The sequence below is a fragment of the Onychomys torridus genome, chromosome X (assembly GCF_903995425.1).
Source record: "Onychomys torridus chromosome X, mOncTor1.1, whole genome shotgun sequence".
In the NCBI taxonomy this organism is placed as follows: Eukaryota; Metazoa; Chordata; class Mammalia; order Rodentia; family Cricetidae; genus Onychomys; species Onychomys torridus.
In genome coordinates this window covers 29,046,478-29,063,815 of record NC_050466.1, presented here as the reverse complement: position 1 = coordinate 29,063,815, position 17,338 = coordinate 29,046,478, and the positions used below count along the sequence as shown (strand labels likewise).

Genomic DNA, 17,338 nt, shown 5'->3' with positions numbered 1-17,338 from the left:
TTTTTAGTTTGTTAAAGAGACTCCATTCTGTTTTCCATAATATTACAAATGTACACTTCTGACAATATTGTGTAAGAGATTTTTCTCCATTATCTTCACCAGCATGTGTTGTTATGTTTTGCATATTGATATAAGCCATTCAGACTTGAGGGAAATGATATTTCATTGTGATTTTCATTTATATTTCTTTGGCTAATGATTTTGAAATCTTTTTCAGACCTCTTGATTATTTATATTTCTTATTTAGAGATCTTTTGCTCCTGTTTGTGAAAAATAGGGCTGTGTTTTGTTCAGGTGTATATGCATCTGTAATAATATGAAGAGACAAACAAGGTCTTCAGCCAAAATGGATTTTGAATGAATGTTACATTCTTGCTTGGCATGGAATCACTGTGACTTATACAGGTTATAAAAGTTGCTAGTGGATCCAAGACTGCTCTGTGTCTCTGGATGCCCATCTTTTAGCAACAGATTGAGAGTATACAACTTATAAAGCACTAAATGATCACATAATTTAGCTATGGCTAGGCCAATTTCTTGAGAATCTTTTCTTGTTTTCAATCTAGTGATCAAATCTAGAGCCTCGCACATGGAAGGCAAATACTGTCTACAACCCAACCCTTTGAGAAACGTATTAGATTGTAACAAATTGGGCAATGATAGTGATAGCACATAAAATAAAAATCAAGAGTTATTACATGAAACAACAGTTACTGAATGTAGGTGAGCTTCTGTCTTACTCCTCTCCTCTCTTTTCATAGGGGCATCACTCTGGTGTGCCTTAAATGTGACTTCCTAGCTGATACTTCTGGCTTAGACCGCATGGCCAAACACTTAAACCAACGTAAAACTCATACTTGCCAAGTTGTAATAGAAAATGGTATGTACATGTGTCTATTATTATGAATTTATGATGTGTATGAGCCAGTAGTTTGGATCTATTACAGTGTGAGCTCTTACAAATTAAACTGATACTCAGTCTTCGTGTGTTACATTTATAAACATAAAGTCTTCTCTGATTTCAGTTACTGAAAGAACTTCTGAATCCACTTCTGAGTAAGTTTATTTTCATTCAGCACAATTTACTTTGATAGATTTTAGTACTGTTGCAATTTTTAACTGTATCGTTAATAGAAATGAAAAATATTAAAGTATTTTGTTTTTGTTTTTGTTTTAAAGCGGCTTGTTGAAATAGATTCCTGCTCTATGGAGCTCGTGCAACCTGGTGCAAGACAAGTTGGAATTTCCTAAGTTCAAAGTTCTGCAGTGTTTGCTTTCACAAATCCAGTTTCCTAAGTTCAAAGTTCTGAAATGTTTCATGAAGGCAGTTAAAATCCACAACACTAGCTCTCATTACTCAGCTCTTTTCAGCTTTCAGATGGCAGAAGATTCTTATTCCACCTTATCTTTGTGTCAGGTTAACATATCTTAACATGTACTTTCCTTCTCCAGTTGACTCTGAAAAAAGAACTTTTGCTATAGCCTTTTCTTGCTTTGCTTCACATAAGTTGTGTTTTTCTCTGCTGTACTTGCCTTCAGAATATTACATATGAAACAGTGTAGCTCTTCCTATTTCTTTTTGCGTGTTTTGTCTGCTTCTTAATTTCTTATAAGTCTTGCTGGTCAGATAGCTGCTTTTTCCTTCATTCTTTGTCTGTCATTGTTCTGTTTTCATATTTTTCAGATGCAGATACAACACAGAAATTTCAAAAAATGTCCAGTGTACTCCTGGACAGTGTCCCCCTTCGATGGACACAACTGATGCCTGTTCTGTCTTTCCAAGGGATGTGAATTGTTTGACTGTGAGACCTGTTTCAGTTTGTGGCCTTGGGAATTTATCAGTTCTTAGGCACAGTCCCTTCCTACCTGACTGGCCTTACATAAGGCTGATGTTGATTTGGCCATCAGTGACTTCATGGTCCACCAAATTGAGCACAACTTTTCTCTGGGAGCTTTGGTTCTTAAGTTTAGGCTTATGAATTGATTATAATCATGAAACTCCATCAAGTAAGTGCTTCAACATCCAAGTTCAAGTTCAGTCATTCCGGCTGCAGCCTTTTAATCTTCCTCTAGCATGAATGTGGTCTGAGGTGTATGAAAATCCTGGTTGTGTAGGGTGTGAAGATCACTTTCATTTTCTTGTGAAGTACTAGCTCCAAAGTAAGTTATTTATGTTGGTTGTCCTTTAAACTTTTAGCCAGTATTTCAAGAGTTCTCAGCAGTGCTAGTATTTAAATTCCTAATTTTTCAAGAATTAAAGTTTGATAGCTTGATTTTTGTCATTCACCAAATTGACTGATGTCTAATTTGTATGTCTACTTTTGTAATTTCTGATTAAATCTTTTGTTTTGTGTTTGTTAAAAATGCCAAGGAATTCCTTTAATATTTTCTTCAGACTTCATGCAGCTACCTGTTGGTAGTTTCTTTTTTTCTTTTTCTTTTTTCTTTTGGTTTTGGTTTTGGTATTTTGAGACACAGCTAACCTTGAACTCACAGATTTCCACCTGCCTCGGCCTCCTAGGTGCTGGATTTAAAGGCATTGTGGTACTTGTTCAGGTCATTAGACATTAATATATGCTCTGTCTATCATGAGACTATCAGTAACATCTTAGGGGTCAGGAATTCTAAGACAAGAGCAAACGCTCCCCTTACAAATCTTAAAACACATTTTAAGTTACATTGCTATTCACTTAGTAGTGGTCTTCTTAGCCATTAATGTAATTCCTTTAGATAAAGATAATATATTCAAAAATATTGGGACCAAAAATGCACTTGTTTCTTGCCCACATATATATAGAGAAAGATGTATATTTTTTTATGTTGGTGTTTGTTTATTTTGGTTACATCAAATACAGATTTTTCTGAACAGTTTTGATGTTGCTTATTTTTTTAATAAAATTTGTATTGTTAAACACTCTTGGGAATTATTTTATAATAAATTCATATAAAAGCCTATAGATTGTATCATATAACAAGAAGAATTGTTTTCCTTTTCACATGGAAGCCTAACTGCTTTGCCTTAGACTGAGATCTTTATCTACAGAACACATCCTGTACTGTTTCTTTAAGCTCACTTAAAAGCTAACTAATTTGAACTATTTTACAAGCTAGCAAAAGATGGGTTAGGGTTAAGCTGGTAAGAACACTGCTTCCAGAAGACTCAGGTTCAATTCCAAGCACCCATATGGTAGCTTAAAACCATCTGCAATTTCAGTACCAAGGAATCTTATGTCCCATTCTGGCTTCCAAACATACCAGGCATATATGTGGTACACAGATGTACATGCAGGCCAAACACCCATACACATAAAATAAAATTTGCTTTAAAATTTTGATGCAGCGTCTTTATGTATAGACCTGGCTGTCCTGGAACTTGCTGTGTAGATCAGGCTGACCTTGAACTCACAGAGTTCCATCTGCCTTGGCCTCCTGATTGCTGAAATTAAAACAAACCTGGACTAAAATAAATTTTTTAAAGCTAGCAAAAGACTTGTTTTCTTAATTACAGTGAAAGGAAGCAGGGTCTGAAGCCCCAGTTCAATCATGAGGGTTTTGGTTAGTTAGTTGCTTTTTTGTTGTTTGTTTTGATTTGATTTAATTTAAAGTCAGATCTATATGAGCATACTTTGAAACATACTAAAAGCTAATTCAAGTGGTCACTTATCATGTAGTATATCCTTTGCAATCATAATCAAGAGTTGAATTCATTGAGTTAATTTGTCATACTGATACCTGCTACCAATGTATTTCAAAATCATTGGAATTGACTTCCTTTGAAGTAGTGACTTTGGTGATGCTCTAGACTTTTATTTCTGTACCTAACTCAAGGAATTTTGTTAGTTACTACTTTTCCACTCAATTTTTAAAACATTTTGTTTTAGCAGTATTAATGAAAACCCAATTTTTAAGTTTTAAACTCTTATAACTTTCTTTAAATAAAACATTTCAGGAAATCAGTACTAAACTTGCTTATAAGTTTGAGTTGGTAGTAAAGAGTTTTAGCTTGACATACCCTATTTTCCTTCAGGCTATTCTAAGTCTTTTCAATTCCATATAGCCATCACATGATACTGCATAGTGGCTCCCCCCCTCCCCCGATTGAATAAAAAAATATAATTGGTTTACTTTTAGTTCATTACCTTCATTAGAAAAACAATCACTAGCTGGGTGGTGGTGGCACACACCTTTAATCCCAACATTCAGGAGGCAGAGGCAGGTGGATCTCTGAGTTCAAGGTCAGCCTGGTCTACAGAGTGGGTTCAAGAACAACCAGGATTATACAGAGAAACCCTGTCTCAAAAAACCAATAATAATAATAATAATAATAATAATAATAATAATAATAATCACTAAACTATACAGACTTATTTCCTTACCCTCCATTTTAACAATACATAGTTGGAGCTCATTGGTTTGTTCATTCAACATTTATTGAGAACTTACTCACTGCCACTATTCTAGGTATTTCAGTTACTGAAATCACTGCCCTTCCTTGAGAAATTGGTATTTCAATAGTGGGGGACAGACAATAGAAAATAAATAAGTCCTAAATACTCCAAAATAAAGGAATCAACAAAGACTTTCTGAAAATAACTCTAACAGCTCAATAAAAGGTTGTAAGAATCGATAAAAAGGATAGTTTGGAATGAAAATGTTTCTTTGGAGCAGCAAAGGAGGCAGTCAGAGTGAAGCGACAGCCTAGAGAATGGGGACAGACATCTTTGACAACTATATATCTACCATGGAATTAGTATATAAAATCTATCAAGAAATATGTTGTTCTGTGTAGTTAATATATGCTAGTAAAACTATAAAACCACCAAACAAACAGAAGAAATACAAGCATTGAACAAATAATCCAGTCCATAAATCAAAAGACATTCTTCAAAAGAAATAGAGGTGGGGGGGGCTGGAAGATGGCTCAGTGGTTAAGAGCACTGACTGCTCTTCCAGAGGACCTGGGTTCAATTCCCAGCACCCACATGGCAGCTCACAACTGTCTGTAATTCCAGTCCCAAGAGACCTGACACTCATAATGCACATAAAATAAAATAAAAATTTTTAAAAAAGAAATAGGGGGCTGGAGAGATGGCTCAGAGGTTAAGAGCACTGCTTGCTCTTCCAAAGGTCCCGAGTTCAATTCCCAGCAACCACATGGTGGCTCACAGCCATCTGTAATGAGATCTGGTGCCCTCTTCTGGCCTTCAGGGATATGTGCACTGTATACATAATAAATAAATAAAAATAAATAAATAATAAAAATAAAAAAAGAAATAGAGGGATGGTTCAGCAGTTAAGAAAACTGGCTGCCCTTTCAGAGGACTGAGGGTCAATTTCTGGTACCCAAGGGCAGCTATAACCATCTACAACTGATCAGATGCCCTCTACTGGCCTCCATGGGCATTACATGCATGTGGTGCACAGACATGGAAAAAAAAAACATAAAGTAAAAATTCATTTCAATTTTAAAGAATATGGCTGTTAGGATTGCTCAGTGAGTAAAAGTCTTGCCACCAAGCCTGATAATCTGAATTTGACCCTTGGGACTCACATGTGGAAAGAGGGATCTGGCTCCTACAAGTTCTCCTCTGACCTCTACATGTGCCCTGGCATGCATACACACAAAATAAATAATGTATCTTTTCCTTCAGAGATATACAAATGGCTGATAAATACAAAAAATATAGTCAACACCCTTAACCATCAGGAAAATGCACATTTAAACTGTATTAAGATTCCATCTTGCCACAGTCTATGAATGGCCATCATCATAAAGTTGTGAGGAAAGAACACTTACATACCTCTGGTAGGAATATAAACTCATGAAGACACTATGGAACTCAATGAGGTTTCTAAAAAAAAAAAAAAGTAGAAGTGCCATATAACCCAACTGTACCTCTTTGACCTAGATACCTAAAGTACTCCAAGTAAACATGCCACAGAACTATTTGTATATTTATTGCAACACTATTTACAATCATCAAGATATGAAATACCTAGATGCTCATCAACAGTTGAATTGGAGAAAAAGTGAATGAATAAAGAAAAGATGGTATATATGTACAATGGAGTTTTTGTCAGCCATCAAGATGATGATAATTGTGTCATTTGCAGGAAAATAGGTGGGACTAGAACTTACTGTGTTGAGTCAGTCAGATTCAGACAATTATCACATTTTCTTTCATATCTGGAAAGTAACTAGTGGTGGTGGTGGTCTTTGTAAAGGAAGGAGTCAATGGAATGGGGAACAAGACAGGATGATAATGGGATAGAAAAGAGAAAAAGACCATGTTTTCTCATGTGGAGCCTAGAATAAACCATTACTTTTTTCTGTGTCTAGGTATTTTGCCTGCATGCATGTCTGCACCATGTGTATTCAGGTGCCCCTGGAGTGTCATCACCCCTGGAACTGGTGATATAGGTATTGTAAGTCACTCACTATGGGTGCTGGGAATTGAAGAACCTGGGTCCTAGGAATGAGAATCAAGTGCTCCTAACCACTGAACCCACTCTCTAGCCCAGTCAGAATGTCTTTTTATAAAGAATTTGGGTTTAGTTTTCCTTAAATTCCGTGGAACTTACTCCTAACCACACCATGTTCTTGATCTCATAATACCTTACTTCTCTGAACTCGATGCCTTTCTGTAGCCTTGCTCTTATTGCTTTTGTATTTGACCACCTTCAAGAGTTTCCTAAACAAACTTAGAGGGGCTGTTGTGTTTCTCTCCTACTCTTTTTAATCATTCACAGTGAAGTATAGCTATCACACTGTTATATATGATGGTGTGTTTAGAGAGCAGTCTTGAAATCAGCATTCTAGGGGTCAGGCTGGAGAGATGGCTCAGAGGTTAAGAGCACTGGCTGCTCTTCCAGAGGTCCTGAGTTCAATTCCCAGCAACCACGTGGTGACTCACAACCATCTGTAATGAGATCTGGTGTGTGGAGGCCCACAAAGGTTTCCTAGTGAGATCTGAGCTTGCTTTACCCAGCAGGGCTGCATTAGAGGATTGCTTAAGCACATTCGTGGTTACAAAGTGATTGGAAGGATCTACACTTGGCTGAGCTAGGGGGAGGTCTTTTGCCTCACCCCTTGGCATTCCTATTAACAGCCCTTTAGAAGAGACAGAAGGAGCCAGTGGATAAGGATGCAGGCCCTCCCAAGGCTATTCTGTGTTTCTGTTTCTCTCCCTTCCATCCTTCTGTCTAATATTTCTTTTCCCTCTCTCCTCAAGAGTACCCTGTCATAAAATGTGGGAGCCAGTCTCCCAGCTGGGCTTCCACAAATGGCCCCTGAACAGGGACAGGGAACTTGGTGAAAGGAGAGAGGGGATATTGCAAGTGAAAGGGGGCATGCCTGATAGGGAATTAAAAATGAAGGTATTTTATTCTTGGGAGTGAAAGTAAGGCGGCTGAATGCCAAAGTTGAAAAGTGAGGTGCAGCGAATATTTATATCTAGGTTTCCTTCTTTTTCTATTTTAACTTCTATCTTAAAAAAATTAAGGAAATAATATAAGGTAGAATGTAGGAATATAGTGTAGAAAAAAACTTAGGGTAAGAAGGAAAAATATAAGGTAGAATATAGGAATATAGTGTAACAAAATAAAACTTAGGATAAGAAAAGCAACAAGACAGAGGAGCTGTGTTCTTGGGACTCTGACCACAAACTCCTGGGAGGGAATCTCAGTCATGAAAAAATAATATTAAAAAAAAAAAAACAGGCAGAAAAAGATTCTTGTGGAACTTTGAGCCTGTGAAGATGAAGAGGTCCACAGCCAAGAACCCAGATTCCATCATAATCTACCTGATTAGATGTTATTCTAGTAGGAAAGAGTTTTTGTTTAATTTTATAACATTTATTTATTTAATCATTTATTATGTGTGTATGTGTTTGGGTGTGTGCACTAATCTTAAAAGGTCTTATTAATAAAACGAAACCTGGACCCATGTATTGGGGTGAATGCTGATAGATCAGAGAAGCAGAACAAGCCACAGCCACCTCACCTTACTAATTCCTCAGCTGATCCTGTTTCCTCAGACTGGAAGCCTCTAAGTCCTCATCCAGAATGAATCTCAGCTGAACTGCTGTTCAAAAGCCTAAAAGCTTAACCAGCTCTAATTCCTGGTCCTCACGCCTTATATACCTTTCTGTCATCACTTCCTGGGATTAAAGGCGTGAGTCACCATGCCTGGATGTTTCCAGTGTGGCTTTGAACTCACAGAGATCCTGCTGGATCTCTGCCTCTAGAATGCTAGAATTAAAGGTGTGTGCTACCATTGCCTAACCTCTATGTTTAATATTGTGGCTGTTCTGTTCTCTGACCCCAGATAAGTTTATTGGGGTGTACAATATATCAACCACAGGTGTGCACATTCCATAGCTCATAATTGGAAGTCAAAAGATATTTTTGGAAGTCTGATCTACCATGTGGATTCAGAGGATCAAATTCAGGTTTGGCGATGGCTGAGCCATCTCACTTGCCCTGGAATGAGATATTACTATTTAGCAAATCTTCAAAGCCTCCAAAAAATAATTATTAGTAAATGAGTAGGATATTTAACCAGTTTTCTCTCATTGATTGGATCAAATGCCCTAAAGACAATTTGAAATAATTTTTAAAGTTGACTTAGATCTCTTAGTAACCTGCGAGTGCCTCTGAATAAAAGAAATATAAATTCAACACAGAATTACTTTTTAAACTAAATGGGGAAAGATTGTGTGACCTTCCATTTTCATTCATTTCAATCCAAAGAATTCAGGGTTTCTGAAGGTGTGAGTACATCCTTTAATCCCAGCACTCAGGAAGCAGGTAGATCTCTGAGTTTGAGGCCAGCCTGGTATACATAGAAAGCTCCAGGCCAGTGAAGGATTCATTGAGAGGCCCTGTCTCTAAATAACAATATATATATATATATACACAAATGTCTATCCAAAATGTACATTTCACATAAATTGTCTTCTTTGAACCTTCCAAAATTCCTGAACAAATGATTTCCAACACTATATATTTATATATACTAGGATGACATAATTCTGGAAGATAACATCATTATCAGGAAGTATTTACAATGCATGGTAGAAGTACCATTTTCCTTGCCTCGTTTTAGGAAAATCAGAGCATTTTCTTTTTACTAATAAAGGTTTTTTGGTGGTGTGGAGGTTTTTTTGGGGGGGAGACATGGAGATGAGTTTTGGGGGTTTGGTTGATTTTTTTGTGGAGGTGCTGGAGATGGAACTTAGGGCTTCATGCATGCTAGGCAATACTCTACCACTGAGCTATACCCCAAGCTGGAGACAGTGTTTTTGTTTGTTTTTTGAGACAGAGTCTCTACATACTTTTGGCTGTCCTGGGACTCACTATGTAGACCAGGCTGGCCTTGAACTCACAGAGACTCTGCCTACCTCTGCCTCCTGAGTGTGGAGATTACAGGCATGTGCCACTATTTCTGGTAATAGGAAATGAACCCAAGGCTAAGCAAGCACCTTGCCAAACTGAGCTATATCCTTACCTATTGTGGAATATTAGTTTAAGATGTGTTACATTCATTTATGCTGTGGAATGTTTAATGATGCAAAGATGTGTTGCATTCTTTTATGTTGCATTTGTTTAACTCTGTAAAGCTGTGTTACATTGCCTGTCTAAAACACCTGATTGCTCTAATAAAGAGCTGAATGACAAATAGCCAGACAGAAGAGAGAGATAGGTAGGGTTGCCAGGCAGAGAGAATAAATAGGAGGAGAAATCTAGGGAAGAAAGCAAAGAAGGTGAGTGGGAAAAAAAGGAGGAGAGGAGAACACCAAGGGCCTGCCACACAGCCAGCCATGGAGTGAAAAGGAAAGAATAAAGAAAAGTAAAAAGCCCAGAGGAAAAACGTAGTTAAAGAGAAACAGGATAATTTAAGTTAGAAAAGCTGGCATGAAACAAGCCAAGATAAAGCCAGGCACTCATAAGTAAGAATACATCTCTTTGTATTTATTTGGGAACTGGGTGCCAGGCCCCTAAAGAGTAAAGAAACAACTACACCTAGTCCCTGAAGCATTTTTATCAGAAATTTTGCACTATTTAAAGCTGACTTCTGATCTGTAAACAGGCATGCAATCCTTATCTAGTGGCCTAAATCTTCATTATCTTCATAGTTAGCTTAACATGCATATGTCCATAAAAAGTATTGCACAATCCTAATATTTTTATTTTTCATGAGAATAGTGAATTGGAAAGAAACTTACAGGTCATATCTCCCCATTTCCCAAATGGTACAAGAAGTGTCTGTAAAACACCTCTTCTTTAAAAGCTCCAGAGTTCGAAACAGCTACTTCCTAGACTTCCCATCCCTCGCCATTCTCTTCTCTCCTAGGATATTTTGATCCTCATGTGCCTATGGACTCCCAGGTTCTAGGACAAAGCCTGTTCTAAGGATGATTTAACCAACCCAAGCTTGCCCTGGCATCCTGTATCAATCCCCATTTATTTTGCTGATCCTAAATGACACTTATATGGGATCACTAACTTCAGGCCAAGAGCACTTTGTTTTCTCAGGTTTGAGATGTAGTGGGGTAAGAGAAGTATGCATTGTGCTTCAGGCCATTCTACCCTATTCCTACACTTGGCAGCCATGTAGCCCTAGGCAAAAGAGTTGGCTCATTCTGTGCTTCAGAGGTTATTGTGAGGATTAAGCATGACAGCCCATGCTAAGACCATCATGTAGTACTTAGATGTGGTAGTGCATGCCTGTCATCTCAGCACCCAAGAGACTGAGGCAAGAGAATTGAGTTTCAGCCTGAGCTGTTACATATTGAGTTCCTGGACAGCCTGAGCTACAGAGCAAGACACTGATTCAAAGAGCAAAAAAAAAAAAAAAAATCTAAGAGCTGTCGTTAATTTGGTGGGAAACAGAGAGAGTGAAAACTAGAGTTAATCCTAAAGAAGTGCCAGGTCCAAATAAGCCAGACTGGTCAATTGATTATTTCAAGCTGAAATCACTTAAGGATATATAACTTTGGGAAGGACCATTTGGCCTGCATTTTCAACATGCAGCAAGTCATAATGATTCTTTCAGGAGGGATGGCCTTCACATATCAAAGCTGGGAAATGGCCTTGCTCACACGAGACTGATCATTAAGGCTCCAGTGACCTTGAGTAAACAAACTCTGATGTAACCTTTATCTTACAATAGAGACTACACTAACTACACATATCTCTGTAAGGACATGCCTAGAATTTACTACCCTAGCCCAGATAACAATCATGTCATTTCTTTACAGATTTATTGTCCTTGATCTAAAAAGTATGAATGCATCATGCTTTGATCATTTCTTCAGAATTCAATGTTGTGAAAATTTGAGTGTACATGTAAAATTAATTTTAAAAAGTCTTGCCAATCAGTTCTTGTAATTAATTGGGTTCATTGATCTTGCCAGGGAACTCACACACAAACTGAGAAGAATAGAGCTAATCTCTTTGTCATCTAGTCTGATATTGCTCCCATTCAATGAGGTCCCCGGAAGAATAAGCAGGGCAGTATTTGAGGTAGTTCCTCTTTATTTGATTTTGTTTCTTTCTTTCTTTCTTTTTTTTTTTTTTTTTGGTTTTTTGACACAAGGTTTCTTTATGTAGGCCTGGATGTCCTGTCTGTAGACCAGGTTGGCCTTGAGCTCAAAGATCTGCCTGCCTCTGCCTCTGCTTCTTGAGTGCTGGGATTAAAGGTGTGCCACCACTGCCTGTCATTCCTTTATTTGGATATGTTAATGTCCATATGGAGTTTGTGGGTAGAACCAGGTTTTTTTTTTGTTTGTTTGTTTGTTTGTTTTTCTGGAGCTGAGGAACGAACCCAGGGGCTCTACCACTGAGCTAAATCCCCAACCCATAAACCAGGTTTCTTAACCATGATTTCTTCCTCTGGTCATCTAAGATTAAATGCAAAGTCATAATGCTTACTTAAATATTAGGGAAGAAATAAATACCAACCACAGAGCCAGAGCCAGTCATAAAGTTCCATTCCTTGTTCTGGCTCAGCTGCTATGTTCCACTCTGCTGCTGTGCTATAGACCTTAACACAGCAGGTTCACAGGCTTCCCCAGGCAGAGTCAAGCCCTAGTGATTTGACCGGGAGTAATGTCAGGACACCTTCAGGCCATTTCATTTTGTTTTGTTTTGTTTTTTAAATAATTTATTGATTTTTATCTTATGGGCATTGGTGTTTTGCCTGTATGTCTGTGAGGGTCCCCTGGAACTGGAGTTACAGACAGCTGTGAGCTCGCATGTGGATGCTGGGAATTGAACCCAGGTCCTCTGGAAGAGCAGTCAGTGCTCTTAACTGCTGAGCCATCTCTCCAGCCCCGCCATTTCTTTTTGTAAGGCTATCCTAGCTCCTGGTGTCCATGTGCCTGTGTTGGGGCCAGGATTTGTTCCTGCTACTTTGGCAAACAAAACATTAAGAAAATATACAGTACCAGTCAGAAAACCACTTTACTCAAGACCCTTCCCTCCATCTTCCCCTCCCTCGCCCCCAGTTTACCCAGGAGATCTCTCCTATTTCCCCTTCCCAGGGAAATTCATACATCCCTCTCTGGGCCCTCTTTGTTATCTAGCCTCCTTGGGGCCTTGGACTGTAGGTTGATTATCCTGTACTTTACTTTTAATATCCACTTATGAGTGACTACATACCATGTTTGTCTTTCTGAGTCTGAGTTACCTCACTAAGAATGATTTTTTTCTATTTCCATCCATTTGCCTGCAAATTTCATGATGTCATTGTTTTTTAACAGCTGAGTAATAGTCCATTGTGTAAATGCACTACATTTTCCTTATCCATTCTTCAGTTGAGGGGCATCTAGGCTGTTTCCAGGTTTTGGCTATTACAAATAATGCTGCAATGAACATAGTTGAGCAAGTGTCCTTGTGGTGTGATTGAACATCCTTTGGGCGCCCAAGAATGATATCATTAGGTCTTGAGGTAGATTGATTCCCAATTTTTTGAGAAGCCATCATACTGATTCCAAAGTGGCTGTACGGGTTGGGCAGGCTGGGTGTGGAAGCAGGTTGGAGGAGGGACAGAGGTGGAGAGTAACAAAAGAGATGTCTTAATGGTGCCATTATGGGGTTAGGGAGAAACCTGGTGCCAGGGAAACCCCCAGGAATCCACAAGGATGACCTCAGCTAAGACTCCTAGCAATAGTGGAGAGGGTGCCTGAACTGGCCATCTACTGTAATCAGATGGGTGATGACCCTAATTGTCATCATAGAACCTTCATCATCCAGTGACTAATGGAAGAAGATACAGTGATCCACAGCCAAGCACTGGGCTGAGTTCCGGGAGTCTTGCTGAAGAAAGGGAAGTGGGATTGTACTAGCCAGGGGATCATGTTGGGGGAACCCACAGAGACAGCTGACCTGAGCTCATGGGAGCTCATAGACTCTGGACTAACAATTAGGGAGCCTCTATGGGACCAACCTAGGCCCTCTGCATGTGTGTGACAGTTGTGTAGTTCGGTCTTTATATGGCTCCTAACAATGAGATCAGGACATGTCCCTGGTGATAAGCTGGCTTTTTGGAATCTGTTCCCCAGGCTGGATTACCTGGCCCAGCCTTGATGCAAGGAGAGTTGCTTGGTCTTGCCTCAACTTCACGTGCCTTGCTTTGTTCAAACCCATGGGAGGCCTGCCCCTTTCTGAATGGAGAGAGAGAGAGGAGGAGTGGATGGGGAGGGGTTAGATGGGAAGCGCAGCGGGGGGACTTGGAGGAGAGGAGGGAGGAGAAACTGTTGTCAGTATGTAAAATAAATGAAAAATGTTATGTAAATAAAAAATGAAAAAAAGAAAACCGCTTTGCTGCCTTCACTAACTTGGCCAGCAGGGGGAGTGCGGTGGATGTGCATTCCCCTTGTAGTGTCAATTTTGTCTCTTCTTCCATCTAGAGTGGCACTCAGCGTGGAAGTGTTTATACTCAGGATTAGTCTGCCCAAGTCTCTTGAAGTTAAGAGGCTCTTACCTACTAGTTTCAGGCAAACAGCCCAAGGACAATGGGTATGACCAAAATCATTTCATTTTTCTTGCTTAGGGCCACTTCACCAGGTTGAGTTCCCTGGAAACCCAGAGTGTCCTAGTCACCCAGCTGGCTTTAATGCTGTAGCTCAAGAAAGATACTTCCTGCTGTTAGAGCTTGTGAGAAAGCTTGGGGAAAGCTATACTCACACAGACATGGGGGCACCACAGTGTTATCTGTGGACATTTTAAAAATTCCAGTTCCTGAACAGATCATTCCTGCTGTTAGAGCTTGTCAGAAAGCTTAGGGAAAGCTATACACATACAGACATGGGGGCACCACAGAGTTATCTGTGGACATTTTAAAAATTCCAGTTCCTGAATACCACTTTAGAGCTTCTAGATAGAGCGGTTTGGAAATATGTACTGGAACTAATTGAGATCCTGCAGTTAGCTTGGACCAGCATTTGAGAACCACTAATCCAAAAGAATCCCAGATGAGATATTTCATCAATCCTAATGCCCCTGCACAGCCCTTAGGGCCATAAAGAGCCAAAAGTCTTGGAATCAAAACAAGAGCTTAACCCTGGTGGTTGCACTGTATAAATCATCAAGAAACTTCCACGTAGTTCAAGAGCCTAAAGCTGGCCCTTCCAAAAGGAACAAGTACCCTTTCAGGAAGGTGATGAGGGATGGCCAATGGAGGAAGGTATCTATGAAGGAAGGTAGCAACTCTGTCCCCTTAGGTGTTTCGAGATAATAAACTCTACCTCTACTGGCATTTGCTAGTAAACATGGCAGAATTTAAGCCTTGCTTTTTAGAAAGCTGTCTGTACATGGGCGTGCCCACCTCACCCCCAGTAAACTTAAGTTCCTTTCCTGGGCTTATCCAGCTATTCTGGACTAAGGATCTTTTCTGGCCTAGCCTGGGCAGTGGTGCTTAGACTAGCATATGACCCTGGACTTTCTGAGTAATTTGAGGTGATGGTCCTTAACCCCACTGACCTTGGCCACAGTATATCCCCATGTTGGATACAGGTCTCTGAGCAAACAAGTACAGTCTGAGTCACAGTTGTAAAGTATTCGATCATGGGAAAGCATACCAACCAGGGTTTCATTAGTTATCAAATCAACAGACAACAGGACTCAAGCTCTTTTGGTAAGATACAGAGGCAAGACATTGTGTAGGGACAACTAACAAGAAAACCACCTCTAACTGGAATACTAAAGACCGGGATCCAGGCCAAGAAAGAAGAAGGATACTGGTGGTGATGACAAGCCTGAGGTCATGTGGTCTTGGCAAAGGACTGTAGAGGTGAGTTGGACCTTTCTTTGGATGAAAAGCTGTTGTGGATATCCCGTTGTATGAATAAAATGCTGATTGGCCAGTAACCAGGCAGGAAGTATAGGCGGGACAAGCAGAGAAGAGAATTCTGGGAACAGGAAGACTGAGTCAGGAGACGCTGCCAGCCACTGCCATGACAAGCTACATGTAAAGATACCAGTAACCCACAAGCCATGTGGCAACTTATAGACTAACAGGAATGGGTTAATTTAAGATAAAAGAACTAGATAACAGGAAGCCTGCCACAGCCATATAGTTTGTAAACAATATAAGTCTCTGTGTGCTTACTTGGTTGGGTCTGAGTGGCTGCGGGACTAGCGGGTAAGAGAGATTTGTCCTGACTGTGGGCCAAGCAGGACCGAAAAAAAAATCTAGCTACAAGAAGCCCTCTAAAACATGATCCATCTTGCTGTCTGGGGACAGAGCTACATAGGCCTAACAGGAAAGAACTCAGGAACTGTCATCTTGGGACTCTCTCATAGCAGGATTCCAGTAAGACCATTAAAGGAACATCTTCAAACAAAGACATCTGCCTGGAACTATTGTACCTTCACTAAACATTTTTAGTTTACAGTTCAACAAAGGACTGGATATATAGAAAACAACTATTGGACTCTCCTGCTGGAGAATCACCCAAAAATCAAATAAAGTGTTCCACCTGACAGTACGGCCATCCTCCACCTCAGCACCCCTTAGGACAATAATACCAAAAGAAATGAAATGTTTTGAAATAAATTTAGCCAAAAAAACATAATGTAGAGTTGTACACAAAAACTATGAGAGGCATGAGGTGGCTCAGTAGGTAGTGACATGTGCTGCCAAGTCTGATTACCTGAGTTCAATCCTTGGAACCCACATGGTGGAAGGTGAGAATCAACTCCTGCAGGCTGTCCTGTGACCTCCACACACATACTGGCATGCTTAGTGCGCTCTTCACACACAAGTAAATTAAACACAAATTTAAAATAAATTCATCCAATTATTTTTTCTGGGAGCAGTCAATGATGTTGAGTATATGTTCTTAACCTATATTATTACAACATAACCTTGTACTCATTGTTGTCTAATTTTACTTTTTAAAGATTTGTCTTAGGTGTGTGTGTGTTTTGCCTGCATGTATGTATTGCATCATGTAAGAACAGGATGCTAAATCACCTAAAACTGGAGTTACAGACAGTTGTGAAGTATGATGTAGATTTTGGGAATCAAACCTGGGTCCTCTCCAAAAACAGCAAAGGCTCTTAATCACTGAGCCATCTCTCCAGCCCTCTGTTATTGTATTCTTGTTTCTAAGTAATTGCATTATCCTGTAACTGGGTCATGGGGCCTTTGAACATAGGAGATGTATCTTCCTGTAACACATATTCCATGGCATTCTTTGCATAATATGTATTTGTTAGCTTGAGTCTTGCCTCATGTGAGACAGGGGAGGGGGCCACAGGGAACAAACATCAACTTCTCATGATGAAAAGTGTGAAGAAGAGTGGAATTCTTGCTAAAGAACTGGAATTGTAAGGCAGCCTACTTTTACACTTTAAAAAATGGGGGGTTGGAGATCCAAGGCACACACCTGGGGGATGCAGGAAATGTTAATCTACATCTCCTTTCAAGACTTCACAGAGCCAGGTGCAGTGGCACACACCTTTTAATCCTAGCACTTGAGGGGTAGGAGGATCTCTATGTGTTTGAGGCCAGCCTGGTCTATATAGCAAGTTCCAGAACAGCTAGGACTAAATAGATCCTATCAATAATAATAATAATAATAATAATAATAATAATAATAATAATTTTTTTAAAAAGTCAGATATAGTGGTGCATGTCTTTAATCCCAGCACTTAGGAGGCAGAGGCAGGTGGATCTCTGTGAGTTTGAGGCCAGCCTCGTCTATAGAGTAAGTTCCAGGACAAGCAGAGCTGAATTAGACCTTGTCTTAAAACAAACAAACAAACAAACAAACTGGAAAAAAAAACAAACTTATGACTATCAAAAACCTCTTCTTGTGGCTAGGGATGT

General features: G+C 39.5%; 1 protein-coding gene across 6 annotated transcripts in view; it reads left to right on the top strand.

Annotated features, from left to right (window-relative positions):
- The window catches only part of Znf280c (zinc finger protein 280C), a 61,583-nt gene extending 59,115 nt beyond the window's left edge, over positions 1-2,468 (top strand). For 5 of the 6 annotated variants that reach the window (XM_036174664.1, XM_036174663.1, XM_036174660.1 and 2 more), the window contains 3 exons: positions 762-880; positions 1,026-1,056; positions 1,685-2,468. In XM_036174664.1, coding sequence (XP_036030557.1) covers positions 762-880; positions 1,026-1,056; positions 1,685-1,979 — 445 coding nt within the window. In that variant the 3' untranslated portion in view covers positions 1,980-2,468. Of the gene's footprint in view, positions 1-761; positions 881-1,025; positions 1,057-1,179 lie in introns of all 6 variants that reach the window. The other variant, XM_036174662.1, reaches the window with a different exon arrangement.
- Positions 2,469-17,338: the final 14,870 nt, after the last annotated feature.